Genomic DNA, 17,217 nt, shown 5'->3' with positions numbered 1-17,217 from the left:
AGAATTTTCAGGGAACACACTCATATAAACAGCCGTCTCTCATTCCCAGTTGTATGCAGCACATGCTCAAGATCACCAGGAAAATACCAAGACAGCTTTTGTCTTCACACAATCTCTAACATGGCAGGATGGAAATGCAGTTTCTTCTGCCCCAACAGCAGCACCCACGAAGTCCCAAAGAACTCCTTCCTTGACAGAGAAACAAAGGTAAAGTATCAAAGAGCAAAGAACAAATCTCCAAATGCTGTATCTTTATTTAGGCAAGAGTTACTTTGACAAAGACATAAGGATTGACAGAGTTTCACTTTCTCCTTTTTATAACTATGCTGGAATTACCTTGCTGATAAAGATGTGGACTATAGGACTATTCAAGTTGCTGCACTTAGATGTTTCTGGGGACTGAGAAAAGAATGGACTAATGCATTTCTGTCTAGTTCACCATCAACCCAGTCGGCATGAAAAGAGGTTTGGAGGCTGTGCTTTCATTCCCTCTCTGGTCATTAGTAACTCATTCCTAAAGGAGGCTCAATCTGACTCAAGGGTCTGAGTCTAGAAAGGTTTAGTACAGAGACACAGAAAAAACGACAAGACAAAAGGCTGCAGGAGTTCTGAAGCATCATGATACAGAACCACAAAGCAGTTTCAAACGTGAAGGAAGGGACCCTCCTGGCCACAAACTGGCATTCCTAAAGCAGTATTACCGGCCAAATTTATAAAGTTCAGCTGCCAGGAGCAGATTTAAGCTCATTTGCCATAATACACCATGATTTAATATTGCATCTTAGAGCAAATCACAGTGCTGTCTCCCAGCTCTGATACCTAGCTTGCTTATTAGGTGGCACAACGTAATTTAATTTCTTCCTAAGAAAGCTCCTGGAGCAATGACTATTTTGAGAAATAACATTTCCCAAGGAATGTATATTGACTGTGATGAATTCCTAGAGATGTAGAGGCTAATTAACAAGAACCTAACTAATAACTTGGTTGGATTTAATCCATGTACTGAACTGCCAACATGCAACAGAGAAAGAGGCAAAGGGTGAAAGCATTTATTTGGGGGAGAAATCACACATGACAGGCACTCTCAAAGTGGTTCACGGATGTTTTAGAATGTTGCCCAGCACCTCTGAATCCTTGGTCTCATCTACTCCCCACTGCCCATCCAGGCTCTGCTCCCTCTCCTGCTATGTCTTTTATACATAGTGCAAATTACCCTGGCTTAAAGATGAAAATGCCTGACAGTCACATATGCACAACGTTCTTCTAAATAAAAGCAACTTTCTGCAAATTTTGCCTTTTGCTGCTTTGGGATGTCCTTGTGCATCAGTGCAGCAACAGAACATGAAAGGGAAGGAAGTTTTCTTAGTAACACCATTTTTATTGCCAAGTTGCATTTACAAAGAAAAATCTGTTCCTTGTTCTTGTCCAGGTTCTCAACAGCCACAACAAATTACCAATGAGAGCAAATACAGACCGAGCAGTCTGGATTTCAGTAACACACCCCACTATTTTCCAATTCCACTCCCTTCCCAGATGTTTAGTTACACTGTTCTTTAAATTAACGTAAGATATCACATTTACTCCAAATGTCTAACATAACTTACATTAAATAATGAATACTTACTGCCCATAGAAAGACATTTCAGAATTCAATTCACACCATGTTTGGGCTTTTTCTCATGTAAATATAAGTGCATGGTCAGGACTTTTTTTCTCAAATGAACTACATTTCAGACAACTTTACTGAAATATATTTCATAGGAGGACAGTCCATGTTCATTAAATGCTTTTTGTAGTGCTTAAATCCCAGGTACATTCATTCTCCTAGAAAAATACATTTCTTCCTCTTTGCACTGAAAACAATCAAACTTACAGAACAGCTAAAAACGAAGGAAAAAAGTTTGCAACAAAAATATCAACGCAGCTATTCACAAGTCCAGATGCCTAAAGTTACATTCTAAAGTTTGTAACGATTCCAGAGGGTTTACTGAAGTTGTGACAATGTATATTCAGCGCTGTTCCTGGGCAAAACAAAGCTCCTAGGCATTGTAATAGTCTATAAATTTGCACACTTGAACCCATTCTTGATCTTAAAAAAATTATTTTCATATTCACTGGAAATACTTCTGCCACAATTAGTCCTTAAATACACCCAAACACCAACCCTCAGATCTTCTCACACACACTGAAGTGATCAGACTGCAATTACTCTGTCTTAAACTCACTTTAGTATGAGTATCCATAACCAAAAGTAATGGGAAACAAGATAAAAAAAATATCATGAATCTTCAGATTATGCTCTTAACAGAATTCTGTGAACTAGTCTGGACTTTAACTTTTGCTATCAAGTACTCTTAGTCATTACCTGCTAAAGCCATTTTTAGTCACTTTTAAAATAAATGCACTCCACACATTTATTTATGCTAACAAGACAGTTCCAACAATGACAAGTTGTTCCATTTCATATTAAGAACCAATGAATTCCAGTTAGCGAAACAATAAACCAGATACCACCACAGCACACATTTATTAGACAACCAAAATTTAGTTTTACATTTATAATACATTAACGAACACAAAATATATATTTTATAACACCTGGCAAAAGAAATCAAATCTGAGCAACGTGCAAATCTAAAAATGTTGGGAGATCAAAATAGGGAAAATTCTGTACAAATGTAATATAAAAATATGCTTCCATATGAAAGAACCCTCTGTTTGAGACTCAGTCAAGAACTGCATCTCCTGTGTCTTTGTTGCTGCTCAAGTCTTGAGCAGCAGAAAAAACCCCCAAGCAGTACTCCCCACCCAACCCCTAAAAACATCCCACCCCGGCACACCCTGCACGGATCATCCTCTGCTTTTCAGAGTCCAATGGGAGATGGGAAGAGTTGCTCTGTTTGTTTCTAAGTCATGCTGCAAATGTTGGGAAAGGTCTAGAGAAACACAGCAGGCAAGCACAGGAGAACTACTCCCAAGATTGCTAGATAACAGAAGAGCAGTGCCCAGGTGAGTGACACCCTCGGGCAGGGCAGCGGTGGTGAACCAGGGACACGCCAAAAAACTCTTTCAAGAAGGACAGCAGCAGTGGATAGAATTTTCAACATACGGCTCCATGAGGCTGTCTGAAAGGAGACTAACTACCCCGGAGGCAAAAGGCCTCGAGCTCCCTGCCCCCAGCTGATGTCTCTGCAGATCTCTGCTCCAACTAGAGGGCTAAACCATTTATTTTCCCAGACAGCAGCTGTCTGCCTGGGCTAGGCTCTTTTCAAAGCAAGTTTAACTCCGGCGAGTTAGTGGAGATAGGAGCAGAATGTTTAGCTTGGTGGGGGTTTCCTGCCTACTACGCCCTGGTGGTCAGTGGTGCTGAGGCTACTCTGCAGCTCCCTGTCTCCTGCAGTGAAGTGACTGATGACACCACAGCATCGGCGCCCCGTGAGTGTTTACTCTCAGAAGCGGCTTCATCCTCACACGCACTGTGACCTGCTTGTCTGACAGCTCACCTACGTCTTCAAGCATAACGTTTATTTCCTGCTAGTGAAATGACACTTAATTGCAGGGCAATTTCTGAATTCCTGGGCTGCCTGAAGTAAACACCCCAAGACACTTGCAGTTAGAGTGGAAATTACAGTCACTCACACCTTACTGCTTAATTAGGAAACGGCTGGACCCGAGTCGGGGCAGGTTTAGGTTGGATCTCAGAAAGGTTTTTCCCCCAGAGGGGGCTCAGGCAAATCAACGGCAGACCTCCTCTTTTTTTCCCTAATAACAGTACCTGTCTCAGTCATTTCCTGTGAGGCTCTCACTAGACAAACGATCACGAGATTTAAAAGCCACTCAAAAGTAATGAAAAGCACGAAGTCACCTTTCTTTCCCTTTGCCCCATTTCTTGTGCAGTGCAGCTCAGGGGTCAGATTGTGCACATGCATTGAAGAGACTCCTCCATGAGTCTTGCTAGAAGTGAAATTGAAATGCGGCAAATACAGATCAAGGTTTTCCAGTCTAAAATGGGTTCTATTTAAGGGAACTCAGCCTGCACAGTGGTATTTTGTGTAATCAAGGTCAAGAATTTAAGGTTAATAACTAACACAAAATGCTTTTAAATTAAGTGAGGCATTTTTTATAATGGTCTTCAGAATATTACTGAGACTACAGTGTAATGCTGCAACATTTCAGAGAAAGCCTAGACTGCAATCAGTTCAGCTAATAAAAATTCATGTGGTCCTTGTGCCCAGATTGCTACTGATCTCTTGGCTTGCTCAGGTGCATGCACGTTAGTGACTGCATGATTGCAAATTCATCTTAAACATGAGACCAATACCCCCAAAAAGTAGGCTCTTATTCCAGTAATGCCACATTTTCACACAAAATCCACTGCAGTGCTGAGGACACCTGGCTGAGTCCATTTAGAGTTTGGGCCACTCTGGAATGGTCAGAGTATCAGTTAATTCAATTTGAGAGAAAACAGAATTCAGAGAAAATTAGAAATCAAAACTGCATAAAAAAGTTAATAAAGGGGAAAAAAATACTGGCATTCAGTAGCAGACACCTCATATACAGTTGGGAAAGATTCAATAATTATGTGAAGGAGAGGACAAAAAGTGAGAGAAGTGGTACCTGTGAATTAGTAAGTCTCACATATATATAAAAAAACCACTGAAAAATCACTTCAAGTATTCCCTATGACCGCCAGGAAGAGGAACAATAAGCACTGGGAAGTGGGTAAACACTCTGCAGATTCACCCATTTGGTAAGAGCTCAGTGCCAGTGGAGACAGCATGAAGAAACAGACTGCAGTGGTGACTGAAATCAATACCAAGTAAACGGCTGTCCTCCTTTGAGGAGCTGCCAACTCAGTGCTATGAACAGACCAGCAGTAACAATCTGCTCATTTTACTATTAATTTAAATTAACTTACTTGGAAATGATGAAAAATCTTTGATTCCTTTCATGTTAATTAGGTATCAAATCAGCAAAGAACACTCCAAACTGTCATCAGCATCCTTCCCTTTTCTCTCAACTTGGTGCCAGGATCTAGGAAGTAATGTTAACTCAGAACTGCTTTTATGTGGCAATGCTGTTTAACTGGAATACTATCCCAGAAAGGAAAAAAATAAAATTACACAATACCTTTCGAGATCAGACTTGCAAAGGAATTACCAGTTAGATATGGTGACCTTCTTCCTACATGACTATGAAAAATCTGAAAAACCTCTAAAGAGCAAAACTGCTTCTGTCTGCTTCTTGAAGTTGTCTTTTGGTTGCAGGGATATCACCATTCCTCAGACAGGTAGCAATTTGACTGTCAGAAGTGAACAAACAAGCTATTGCAATCTTTTAAAATATTTTACATTCCTCTCTAGGCAGCTAAGCAAAGGCTAAAGTAGTCTCAAAAATCCCTTATGTTAATTTGAACAAGCATTGTATTTTAACTTTGAATCAAATCTTGAAATAAATATTACATATGGAAAACATAATATTTAAGTCTGGAGTCCTACGAAGACAATACTGAATGTGGCCGAGCCTGCTGGTATTGTGCAGACCTCCAAAAGATGAACGAGATCAGGATTAAAAAACAAAACCAACCAAAACAAACAAACCAACCCCAAAAAACCACCCCAAATAAAAGCCCCAAACCCCTCCTCCAGAAAGAAACCCAAACCAAAGACCAAACTGAAAAAACACACCCTGACTCAAATGGAAGTTTTACCTCTGTCCTACAATATACCATTTTTTCTGGTCAATGGCATGTCTCCCGTTTCAGAGACGTAATAATGTAGTGCCATGATTCTGGGTATCCAAAAACCTCTTCACTTTGCCTTAATACTGTAGACCTTTTACAATTAATTAGTTCCTATTAGAAAGACATTCGGTCCTCTGAAATACGTTCATGTTCTCGTAGAAGAGAAACTGGTAGGCAAGAACCAGTCCAGATTCCAAAGTCTGGGTTTTTCTGTCTTTTCCAGTTCAGACATGCTGAGTAACCGACGCTGGCTCTAAAAGCTGCCGACATTCCTCGTCACCAGTCGGTCCCTTCGTGTGGACGTGAGGTCTCTCAGGCCTCCAGAAGAACCCGCGCTCCCAGAGAAAGAACAAATCACAGTTTGGTTGCACTTCCTTCACCGTTTATTACGGTCGGCACGGTGGCCTCAGTCAGAACGTTCTTCCTCTACCTCTTTCACCTTGTCAGCTTCAGCTTCAGCCTGCAAGGAGGCCTGAGGGAGGCAGGTGAATGTTCGAATGCTGTGTGGATCCACTGGTGGCACCAGGGTGAGCGACTCCACGCTCAGCGTGTCCGTGTTGTCGTCTGTGATCAGGGATATCGTGGGCTGCTGTGCAGGAATCAGGCTGGGAGACAGGTTGGCTGTTTCTATGTCACTGGTTTTTACAGTATTTTTGCTGGACTTTGAAACAGCTGAAAGAGTTTCATCAGCCAACATCGTCTGACCGGAACTGGCCATCAGAGGCTGCTCTGCAGCTGAAGCATCATCTGAGGAAAGAAAACACCAGGAACAATCAATATTCGAGCCAGTATGCACATTAAGCCTGACAGTACACCACTATTCCTGAGCGTTCAAGAATAACTGAGTGGAAAATACAGTTCTGTGAAGTGCTGTGCTTACACATCCACATTTTAGTCATTAGAAAGAAACCAAAATATTATAAAGGCATAACATAAAATGCTGGCAGGACTCTGTCCAAATTAGGAACCAGACAATTACATACATTTAGTATTAAGAGTATGCAGCAATATTAGAAATATTCTTAGAGAGAGGAAGTAGAGGGAAAGAAACCTCTCCAATAATTAGTATGAACTAAAATGAACCACTACCCCGTATCAGGAGAATTTTTAGAAGAAAAAAACTGAAGAACCGCTCTACAGCCAGCTTTCCCAAAAGGTGGCCTGTTTCTTACAAAAATTTGGAAGACATTCTCTCAATCCATCCTCCAGATTCACGTTTAAGCGACACCTCAAGCACAGAAAGCAGAATTGTGGCAGAAGAGGAAGGAGGATAATGTCCTTAGTGCAACTGCAAGGCGCTGCAAAGAGGCCTGGCTTACACAGCCTTGGGGGGTTCTGTCCTCCTAAGCGTGGAGCACCCAACACTGATAAAACTGAGAATAAACATAATTGCTGCAGAAAACGGATATGCTTCTGCGCCCTCCCACATTAATAGCTATTTGTACTGTCCTTTCCCCCTAAGAACCCTAGAGAACTGTCAAACAATCTGTTCATTTGGCTCAGGATGGAGAGGGAATGGAGGGGATGAGGTGACACAGCCCTAGATGATCAAGTATGCCCAGAAAAGTCAGCTTTTTCTTTTCAGGCTACAATAATAGATGCCATTAAAGTGAGAGGTATCCAGCTTCAAGACAAACCAGTTTTACAGCTTTTGTAAGAAACAGCATGTGTTCAAGTGTACAGGCATCTGCAGGAAAGCCTACAAGGCAACGTAGTGAATACAAGAAGCTAAGAATTAAGGTACGGTTTTAATACACAGCGACCTTAAAAATATTTCCGTTTCAATATGATTCCAATTAGTCCTGGAAAAGAACAGAAAGCATGAACATAAGACAGAGAAAAAAAAATAGAAAAAAAGGACAAACAAAGTAGAGAATGGAATGGGTATCAGTGGATAACATGAAAATTATTGACTTTTTGCCTTTCTGGTAAGATAACCCAAACAATGGTGTATACTCACTTCAGAAACCACTCACACGTACTTTTTGCTGAACTGGTGGCTAAAGCCTCTTGCTTTGGTAAAAAACAAGATTTATAGATGGTAAAAAAGTCTAAATAAATTTAAATAAAAGAGACATCAGTGGTTATTTTTTAACTGTAAGGACAGATTCAAAGTAACCCTAGAGATTCTTTTCATCTGTCAAGAAGCATTAGCGAGAATGTAGCAACTGATAACAGAGAAAGTGATGCAAGAATCACATGGAAAATGAACTGCTAAAACAATGAAACACAGGCTCATTTCTCTGAATTCCAAGCTAAACACTAACATTTCAGTATGCACAGAACAGTGAGTTTCCGCTTTTGGAATCTATAAAATCTTAAAAGGATAGCAAATGTTCTTGGCCAAGGTAATTTTTTAATCTTGATTATACTTTAGCATGAATAGTCACGCAAATTCAGGACTCAGAAACCTGAGGCATTCTGGTAAGTAAATTATTATCAATCAATAGCATTCTGTTCAGAATGTTCTACGGAGCACATTCCTATTACAGTTCTATTTAACTTCCCAATCTGCACTTCATTTCCGAAATCATTCCTTCCCCTCTCTCAACAGAGTATCAATGTATTTTCTTAATACTTGCGTTTACTGAAATAGTGAAAGGCAGACACATTCTTTTGTTATGCTGGATTGCTCCCACATCCTTTCCAGGTAGCTTCTAAGGTAATGCTGAAGTGACTCCCTTCTTAATGCCACAAACAAGTATTATTTGGAAAAAAGTCTTCATAGAAAAAGTATCTGGAGTTAATAAGTCCAAACTTTCTACACAGAAGTCTCAAAAAACATTAAGAAAGATAAAAATATCAAAACTGGTAAAAAGATATACTGCCCAGTATTTCAGTGGCAGCATCTGTAGAGAACACGAGATCAGAGCTCTCCTCTGCTCCCCTCCAGCTTTAATTGACCACTGCTAGAAGCCAGGCTCTCCTCTCAGGAGGTCCTCAGCCACTGCCCGCCTCACGTCCATCGCTCCGGCACCGAATTTCAGGGAACAATGGCCAGTGGCCGTTACCCAGGGTGGCACTACTGCCAAAATGGCCAGAAAGCAAATCCCAACGCACACAGGGGCGGAGGAGGGAGAGCTCTGAACACGGTCTAGAGCTCGCAAGAACGTCTGTCCTTAAGCAGGTACCAAGATAGGTATCAAGCTCTTGCTTCTAAAGAGCTTCACGTACCTGGCATTTTTACAGATCAATTTCTCTACTTATTATCTGGAAACTTCCCTTTATATTACATGAAAAAATACAAACTGGCTTTCAAAAAACCCAAACTCCCAACACTGTTCCAGCTTGACTTTCAGATACAAAGAAAAAAGAATTGTAATTTTTCCCTGGAAAAAAACACCAGTCACTGAGACATGCTCTGGTCTTAAATATCAAAAGGTTATCACCTAATACTAAAAAACAACATTTCTATTTATCTCTCCCCAGCCTCCATATATTTAAGCAAGAGTGTTCTGGCACAAAATATGTGCCAGATCTGCAACAAAACCAGGGAGAGTGAAGTCAATTTCTTAAAATGGTTCTGATCTTAACACTGAGTTCCGAAAAACAGCCTTCCATACCTTCCAAAGTTACTGTACTTGTTGAAAACAAGGTGTAATTTAGCAGGTTTTGGGGTGTTATTAGCTCTCTTTGGATGCAGAGCCTTGAACAGCCTTACATGTATTTCAGCACTTCCTCAATGCTGCAAAGATTATCATTACAGCAAAAAATCCCAACTGAAGCACTCAACTTGTTGTATTAATTTATGTTAAGGGTTATTGTGAAACAAGTTAGAAAAGAACAGAAAACAGAAAGAATGAATGTCACCCACAGAGAAGCGTCCTAAGCCGTACAGCAACATACTATGAAAGGATAACAAAAATACAAATTACAAGACATTAAGGAAAAAAGTTGCAAACTAAAATCTATAAAGATGAAAAAGGGTGTCTATACAATAACAGCAGAGTAAAGTATCTTCATGCCATGATAGCAACAAAAGAAAACGCTGAAATTATGCTGAATGCCTTCCCATTTGACCTGTGCTGTAAACAGATTTCCTGCTGCTGGCCAAGGACCTGCATTACTGCCCATTCAGGAGCCTGTGCTTACTAGATTTCACTACAGCCAGGGCTGCCCTGTGCAAATGAAGACATGGCTGCTTTGAAGCTGGAGCCTTGATAGCGCAATTTCCACCTTTGGCAAGAGTGCCCAGGGACACGGGAGAAGCTGCAGACAGGGCTCTCAGAAACGGCTCACGATTGCTTTACAGTCCTCCCAAAACAAAACGCAGAGACATTTTACGATGCTTTCTTCGGTTTCCTACCTCACTGTCATTGCTGTCAGCATGGAAAGCAAGTATGTTCTATTGATTGTAATGGGCTTGTGAAGGCTTGTGGAGGAACCTGCCTGAGTGGGTATTGCGGGAGTTTCTGCTGCAGCTGCTGCTGGAAGGCCTAAACCCAGTGTCCGCCGTGACTGTCAGCCTCCGACAGACTAAACACCCGCCGGCGTCCTTTCCTGCCAGACCTTACTAGAGGGAAACACAGCCAGAAATCATACAGAGGCTTGAACAATGACACAGGGAAGGGAAACTGGAATGGAGACAAAGGATAAATGTTAGAGCAGCAACAAGAATAAGTGACAAGGACACACCTGTAACTGCTGGTATCTCGAGTACAATTTGATGTCACACCAAGAGCCTTCTATGTTTGGGGAATACTTCTGAAGCTGGAAGTATTCATTCTTTAGAAATAAGTGAGTTTATATGAATTCAATTTTTCACTTCCTATCTGAAAACGTTCACAAGTTTGAGCTATGTCTGGCGATGCCAGCGACACTTACACCAAGGAGGGCTGGCAGGCGTTTATTTGCTTTACAATCTACTCACCAGCTTTAGAAACTTTGAGAGAAGCTTTTACCTTCCTTATTTATCACAAATTCTGGTGACACAGAATTATTCTCCTTTCTCTGGCCATGAATTATGTCTGGTGCAGTACTGTGCAGGTGACAACACTTCAGGCTGTTCATCCCTACTATTCTCATCCCCAACAGTAGCATTTACATTTGGTTCATGACAAAGCCAAACACAGGGTTTGAAAAGATAACAGCAGTTCAGATGATGATGCTTGGTGCATAGAAAGTTCCTAGAAAAGAAACTTTCTAAGAACAAAAGTACTTCCTCACCTAGTCAGAAAATTACTAGAGCATCATAGAACAGGAGGTCAAACCACATTTACATTACTGGTTATAGAGGGGAGAGACAGATGGTTTCAATAGGAAGGCAGGCACTGCTCTTATAAACTCTCCACGCTTGATTAATCATCCTCTCCTTGGAATGGAAATTTAATTTTACAGACTGGAATCCAATATGTTCTCTGCAACAAGGGACAGCTCTTAGTACTTATTTTAGATCTTTTATCATCAATACCTGCCAGAGACATAAAATACAGCTTAAGTGGCACAGACCAGTGCCTTGTGAAGTCCTCATTATCTATTGCTCCGATGTAAACATTTTCTTAAGTACTGAAGCCAATTGCTTTCTAAAAGTTAAAACAGCTTAAGAAGCAATAAAATACAGCACAGATGACATCAACACGTTCATAATTCTGGAAGAACGCTAACTTACAGTAAGAGAGCTTCTATGTCTAATCCTTGGCATATATGAAAATAAGCACTTTAAAGAAGTGCACAGTTCCAGCAAGGGTAGCCAAGACGTGACTGTATTCTAAGCTCTGAAACTTGATGACTAAAATCTACCTAACAAGAGAACATTTCTACCTTAACCATAGCAACATTTCAAAAGCACATGATAATTAAAAAAAGAAACCTGTAAATACAAAGAAAAAACCAACCTGATAGCAGCACTTGCAGAACCTGATTCTGATTTTTCTGTCTTGCTAAGAATTCTGCTCTCTTTAAGAGATGATTTCTGCTTTTTCCATTTTAAAGACCAGTAATCTTGTAAAGGGCTAAGCTTAATCCCCAAGCACTGCAAATGGGGGAGTCGCTAGCCTTTAAAATATCCATGCCATAAAGCAGTGTGGCAACTACTAGGTAGGATAGCCAATAAACTCAGGACTCACAGTATTTCACTCATGACAAAGCAGTTGATGCAACACTGTGTGCCTGTGCAGGTGCAAGTGATAACAGGTAATTTGTTTTTATATTGAATTCATGTAACGTTTTCCTGCAACACATTCTTGAAAGCTCTTTTGCTGTTTAATCATCAATATACCCTCTATGTTGTAACGTTTTCTCTTAACTAACAAGCAATTTGTCTTCATTTTGTTCTCATCTATCACCGTTTTACATTAAAATTGGTGTCTACGTTCCAAATCTTATTTCCTGAAACAACTCTGTGAAGATTTACAAGTATCATCTCAAATATATCGAACTCTGACCAGTTAAAATCTGTCAACAGACCGTAGCTTAGGACACTATCATCACAAGTTCACAGTACAAAAAGCTGTGTGGTTTAAGATGTTGCTCTTAAGGAAGGTAGTTGAGGTAGCTCCCTTGAAGTCCAGATAGGCATCTCCCCTTTATCTAGTCTGGCCTTCTTGTCTGAAGTTCCTGAGCAACCCAGGGTGCTCTCCATGCTCAACATCTTGAGCAGGTGCCAGAATCAACAGCGGAGCAGGGAAGGAGGGGCAGAGAGCTCCTGTAAGTTCGTGTGTGTTCAAAATGGAATGGAAAATCAACCGAGCCAAACATGACAGACTGCAGCAGCATCCAGATGCTACCTCGGGACGTAAAACAGATTCTGGAAACTGCTCGCTGCTCATCAGCAACTGGTTACTTCCTCCTCAAAGGAGCCCCTTCACAGCGCAGTAAGGCAGCTCAGTTTCAACTGTCCTCAAGCGGTTAAGCAAAGGGAAAACCACTGCTTTACACAGAAGTGGGTGAACAGCAACAACTGTTTCCATATCCCAGCTGAGTGGTCAGTATGACCTGATATGACACAGACTGCTCAGGGCACTGTCACCCACCTCAGCAGAGTTCTCTTCATGCACAAGCCCACACAACAGCCACCTGCACATGCCAAACAGACCCTCACTTTCATGCCCCATTCCTGCTAAGTTCCCACCGTGGATCACAATTACACATAAGTACTACAGAGAGGGAGAATATTCGAACTCACAGTGAACTGGTCAATCAGTCAATGCAGAGACACTGATCCCAGGAATACATGACACTACTGAACTGACACTGAGTAGTGGCAGGAAGTGTCAATAGAGCTCCGGGCGTTGGGGAAAACCCTTCCTACATTCACACCTCCCAAAAGACCTAGCTCCAGGGATTTCAGAATTCTCACTAGTTTATAATCAGGACCTTGAGACACCATCAGACACTCAGCCACCGGAGCTGAGCCCAGAAGGCATCCCTGCAGCAGGTCAGTGCCAGCTGCTGATTTGGGACTGAAGCAGCTGATGCCCACTGTCAGGCTCATTTCCTCTGACTTGGCTGAAGGTGACTGTGCCCAGAAGTGGATCTTCACAGCTATATTGGCTAAAGCATCACATTAAAAATTCGAAGCACACCCAAAGACAGTTTTCCTGCACAACACAAGGCATTTTGCATATACTTTATGATTAAGTCACAGTGAAGGTCAAGGTGGGCAGTTCATGCAACCTAACTAGTGAAGTACATCCTGAAACCAAGCATTTCAGAATACTTTTCCTCTGGTTTTGGTTTCTTCATAATTTTTGTTTTTGGGGTGAGGATGGTAGGGAAGAGTTTGGGGTTTATTGCTGTTGTTGTCCTCTCTTTTTTGGAAACCAATGAGCAGCCTCCTGTCATCAAGCTCTTTAAAATGCAGTAAAAACAAACAGAATTATTACATAAATGCCAGCACACTGTGTAAGTAGACTGTACTTTTGTTAACTACAGTCTGTGATTTTACTTCAGTAATTCACTATCTTTTTATACTTGATGACTAATTATGTGTTCTGGAGCTACGCAGTTTTTCACAGAAGCCAGATTATGTGTGCTTGAAAGACCGCAGTCTGAAATGAAGTATAGTCTTGTTTGACATTTGTGTGAACTAGCACATTGCTTATACCTACAAAAATAATATAGATTCTTCATTTTCATCTCCTTTCCCAGAGTTTTCTCTTGCCCACTATTGGCAAGAATCTGTAGTTGCATTTCTCTTCCCGACCACAGAGGATTCGAGTACAACAAAGGACACTGTACATGAGCCTCTTGACTCTGCTAAGGAGAAACCCGTCATCAAATCCATTTTCTTGTAGTGCCAATCCAGCCTGAGAGTTCTGATGAACAACAGCACTTCTCTGTGCAATGACCACACATTACCCGGGCCATGAAGAGACTGGGGAACAGCAATCATTGCCAACAGAGAAAATAAAACTTTGAATAGATGGTATACAGAAAAACATGCCAAATTTCATTCTGAAATGACACATATTGCAGGACTATTTTGACTATACGTCAGTCTCTCAAGGTAACAGATGCTTTTTAATCTGGAGTCTGGGTGCTAGAATGCTTCACGTATTTGTTGTTCCTTAACTTCAGCAGCAGCCTTTCATTACCCTTTCCAGCAGTATTTCTTGCAGGGATACTCTCTTTCAACATAGAATGCACGTTGATCTGCTGATACTGTTCAGTGAAACCTAAAAACACAACACCTAACAAAGGTTGCATCACTTCCTGTAGGACTGCAAGGAATTTTAGATATAGATGGCTTTCCAAATGGCATGTCTTAAAAAGGGTAACCAGAACAACCCTCTCAAGGAGAGATCAACATTGGAAGTGACCATTAAAATGAGGGCTTGCTTGAAAAGGTCTTGAGAATCAAGTTACCTTATTGTTTTATAACCAAAATGAGGTAGAGTGGGTCACTCCTAGCATGAAAGCATTTCAGGATGTAGCCTTTGGGATTTCCTTGTTTAGTTTCCAGCTTTGCCTCATACAATTTGCACTCAGAACAGACACCATCCTCTACAATTACTACATAAAAAGGAGGAATAATGCAACAAAAAGTTCCAGTTTAAGCATACCTACACTAAAAGTACTGACCAATGCAAACACATGCAACCTACATTTGTGAAAGTTACAGTCAGTCTATTCATACTGCAGCCTCTTGTGCACCAATGGAACAGCCTCTTGAAATGTGGAGGTGTTCAGCCATAAGAGTGTTATTGCAAAAACTTTACAGTATTAACATCCTAAATAACTGTTTTCAAGCATTTCATATTTGGCCCATTGCTACAAATTAACTTGAGGATCAGATAAACACACAAAAGCAAATGTCACCCAGTTCAAAAAAAGATGCTTCATGTGGAAATCAACTAATCCACTATGGTGAAAGGCTAACAGTTTACATTACAGATTTATTCAAAGCAATACTTCAGTTAAAACAAACCACCAACAAAACAAATGCCTCAACATTCTAAGCTGTTTGTGCTATGAGAGAAATCAGACAAGCAGGACATTATTTCACTGGTACTTCGAGTCTCTACTGAAAGAAGTCAGATGTTTCAAGTTCCAGAAAGCTGAAGGGATCACTGCAATTTACACCACAATTTACTTTTAATTTGCTTAGTTGATGATGTTAGGTAAAACCACGAAGCCCTACTCTTTTAATGCAGTAACACAGCAACTCAATTTCACAATAAACTGCTCTGTCTCCCTCAGTGCCTAGGCTGAAGGTGCTGAGTGAATACCTGCTGGGCTCTGAGCAGCAGAAGGAGTAGATGTCGAGCTTGCAGTCACTGAATCACAGCGCCCTGTACTGCCACTGCCACTGGAAGGGGATGGTGACGAGAGTGGGGATGGATTGTGCTGATTTATGCACTGGGCTACAGCAAAGCCTGCAAAACAGGACAGTGAAGTTTACACGTTAAATGTACAAGTTAAATATTTATCTTGAACGAGTTAAGCTGTGGAACAAATTGGGAAAAGGTAAAAAGCAAATTCTGTATTAAGGTAGTGCCAACCTCATGCAGCGACCCAGAGGATGAGCCCTCTCCCACCTTCACCTTGAAAACCAGAAAATCTGAACGTGCCTTACTGAAAACAGGCTGCAAGTGCTGATGAGTGAATAAGGAAGTAGAGTTAAGGGATTCAAAGCATTTTAAGACTTAGAGATTGCACTAACAGTCAAAACGTACCAAAACTCTTCAATTTTTGATACAGTCAATATATTCAGAGGTCACAGACCTTAACATGGTAAGGAAAATAATTCAAAAGCAAACATAAAACCATCTTGGATACAAGACCTACATTTTTTTACTAGACGTAACTTCAGAAAATTTTAATCAATCACATCTAAAGCTGGCACTGAACTTCATCCAGCCTCTCACAAACTGGAAAGGTGTATTCAGTGTCTGACAGCACTTCTTAGATGAGCAATCTTCTGGCTTCCAGTGTAACACTTCTTCAAACTCTTTGCAGAGTAGCATCCTTTTCTTTCCTAACCACCTTGCATTCATTCCTTTCTCCTCCTATAACTACGTACCTATAGTCACCTCTCCAGGTAGCAAGCAGCTTTTCAGAAGTTCATGCACCTCTTACAGCAAAACAAGTGTCTTCACCACGGGCTTCATTCAGGTGAGGTACACAACTTTTCTGCTTCTGCAGCTCTCCTCCCTCTCCCATGGGAAAGTACTAATGCAGAATTTTTTCTGGCAGTCCTGTGAATTACTGAAAACAGCCACAATGTGGACTATAAACACCTAACAATGCTCTACTTGCTGCCTTCACTGCACAGTCAACATTGACAGGGAAAGTATCTGACAATCAGGTTAAGACTGAAAATACACCACACAGTTCTTTATCCTTTTATAGAGGGATCTCCCATGGCACTGGATGGATGATTCACGCAGAGAATCTCCTCTAAGGGGAACGTACCGGTGCCATACAGCAGCCACCCAAAACTCAGTTTAAATGGACACCTTACAAGAAGCTCTGAAAGCTTTAAAACAGAGATATGACAAGTCAGGAAAATGCTGTTGGCAGCAACACACAGACAGGTTGTGTGAAAACAGTGAAGTACAGAAAAGGCTAACAAACATCAGTCCTGTTAATAATCTGACTTGATCTGCAATCCCACCTCCTACTTTCTACCTCCCACACTTACCCAAGAACTAGACTCAAAACCACTTGCAGAAACACAACACTATCTGAATTTCTGTAGCACTGCAGCACAGTTTTAGATAGGTATCTAAATGTCACTTTTACCAAGTTAAATTACAATTCATAATGTTCATCAAGATGAACACCATTTGAAAGAACTAAATCACCACTGAGGCAGAAGAGATCGCTTTCAGTACAAAACAAAATAGTGGGCGAGGAGCTAATTATCCCATAAATGTAAATAAATCCATGTATTTTATTTCAGAAACCAAACTGATCGATCTTCTACAATCATTTAGGTAAGTTAAACTGAGGTTACACACAGTGACGCCCGAGAGTCTGCAAAAAGTTAACCACAAACTGAACCACCTCAAATGTGAAAGACTTCCACATGT

At 40.9% G+C, this 17,217-nt stretch overlaps 1 protein-coding gene across 5 annotated transcripts in view; it reads right to left on the bottom strand.

Annotated features, from left to right (window-relative positions):
* Positions 1–1,357: 1,357 nt before the first annotated feature.
* The window catches only part of CLEC16A (C-type lectin domain containing 16A), a 58,665-nt gene continuing 42,805 nt past the window's right edge, over positions 1,358–17,217 (bottom strand). The window contains exons 22-24 of one of the 5 annotated variants that reach the window (XM_066197670.1): positions 15,412–15,558; positions 6,164–6,490; positions 1,358–6,062 (exon numbers count right to left, since the gene is read on the bottom strand). In XM_066197670.1, coding sequence (XP_066053767.1) covers positions 5,968–6,062; positions 6,164–6,490; positions 15,412–15,558 — 569 coding nt within the window. In that variant the 3' untranslated portion in view covers positions 1,358–5,967. Of the gene's footprint in view, positions 6,491–7,492; positions 7,546–10,132; positions 10,253–15,411; positions 15,559–17,217 lie in introns of those variants that run through there. The other 4 variants (XM_066197672.1, XM_066197666.1, XM_066197668.1 and 1 more) reach the window with 4 other exon arrangements.

This window comes from Chamaea fasciata, unplaced genomic scaffold (assembly GCF_029207755.1).
Source record: "Chamaea fasciata isolate MVZ Bird 193981 ecotype frontalis unplaced genomic scaffold, bChaFas1.0.hap1 SCAF_16, whole genome shotgun sequence".
Taxonomy (NCBI): domain Eukaryota; kingdom Metazoa; phylum Chordata; class Aves; order Passeriformes; family Sylviidae; genus Chamaea; species Chamaea fasciata.
This window is presented reverse-complemented; position numbering and strand designations above follow the sequence as displayed.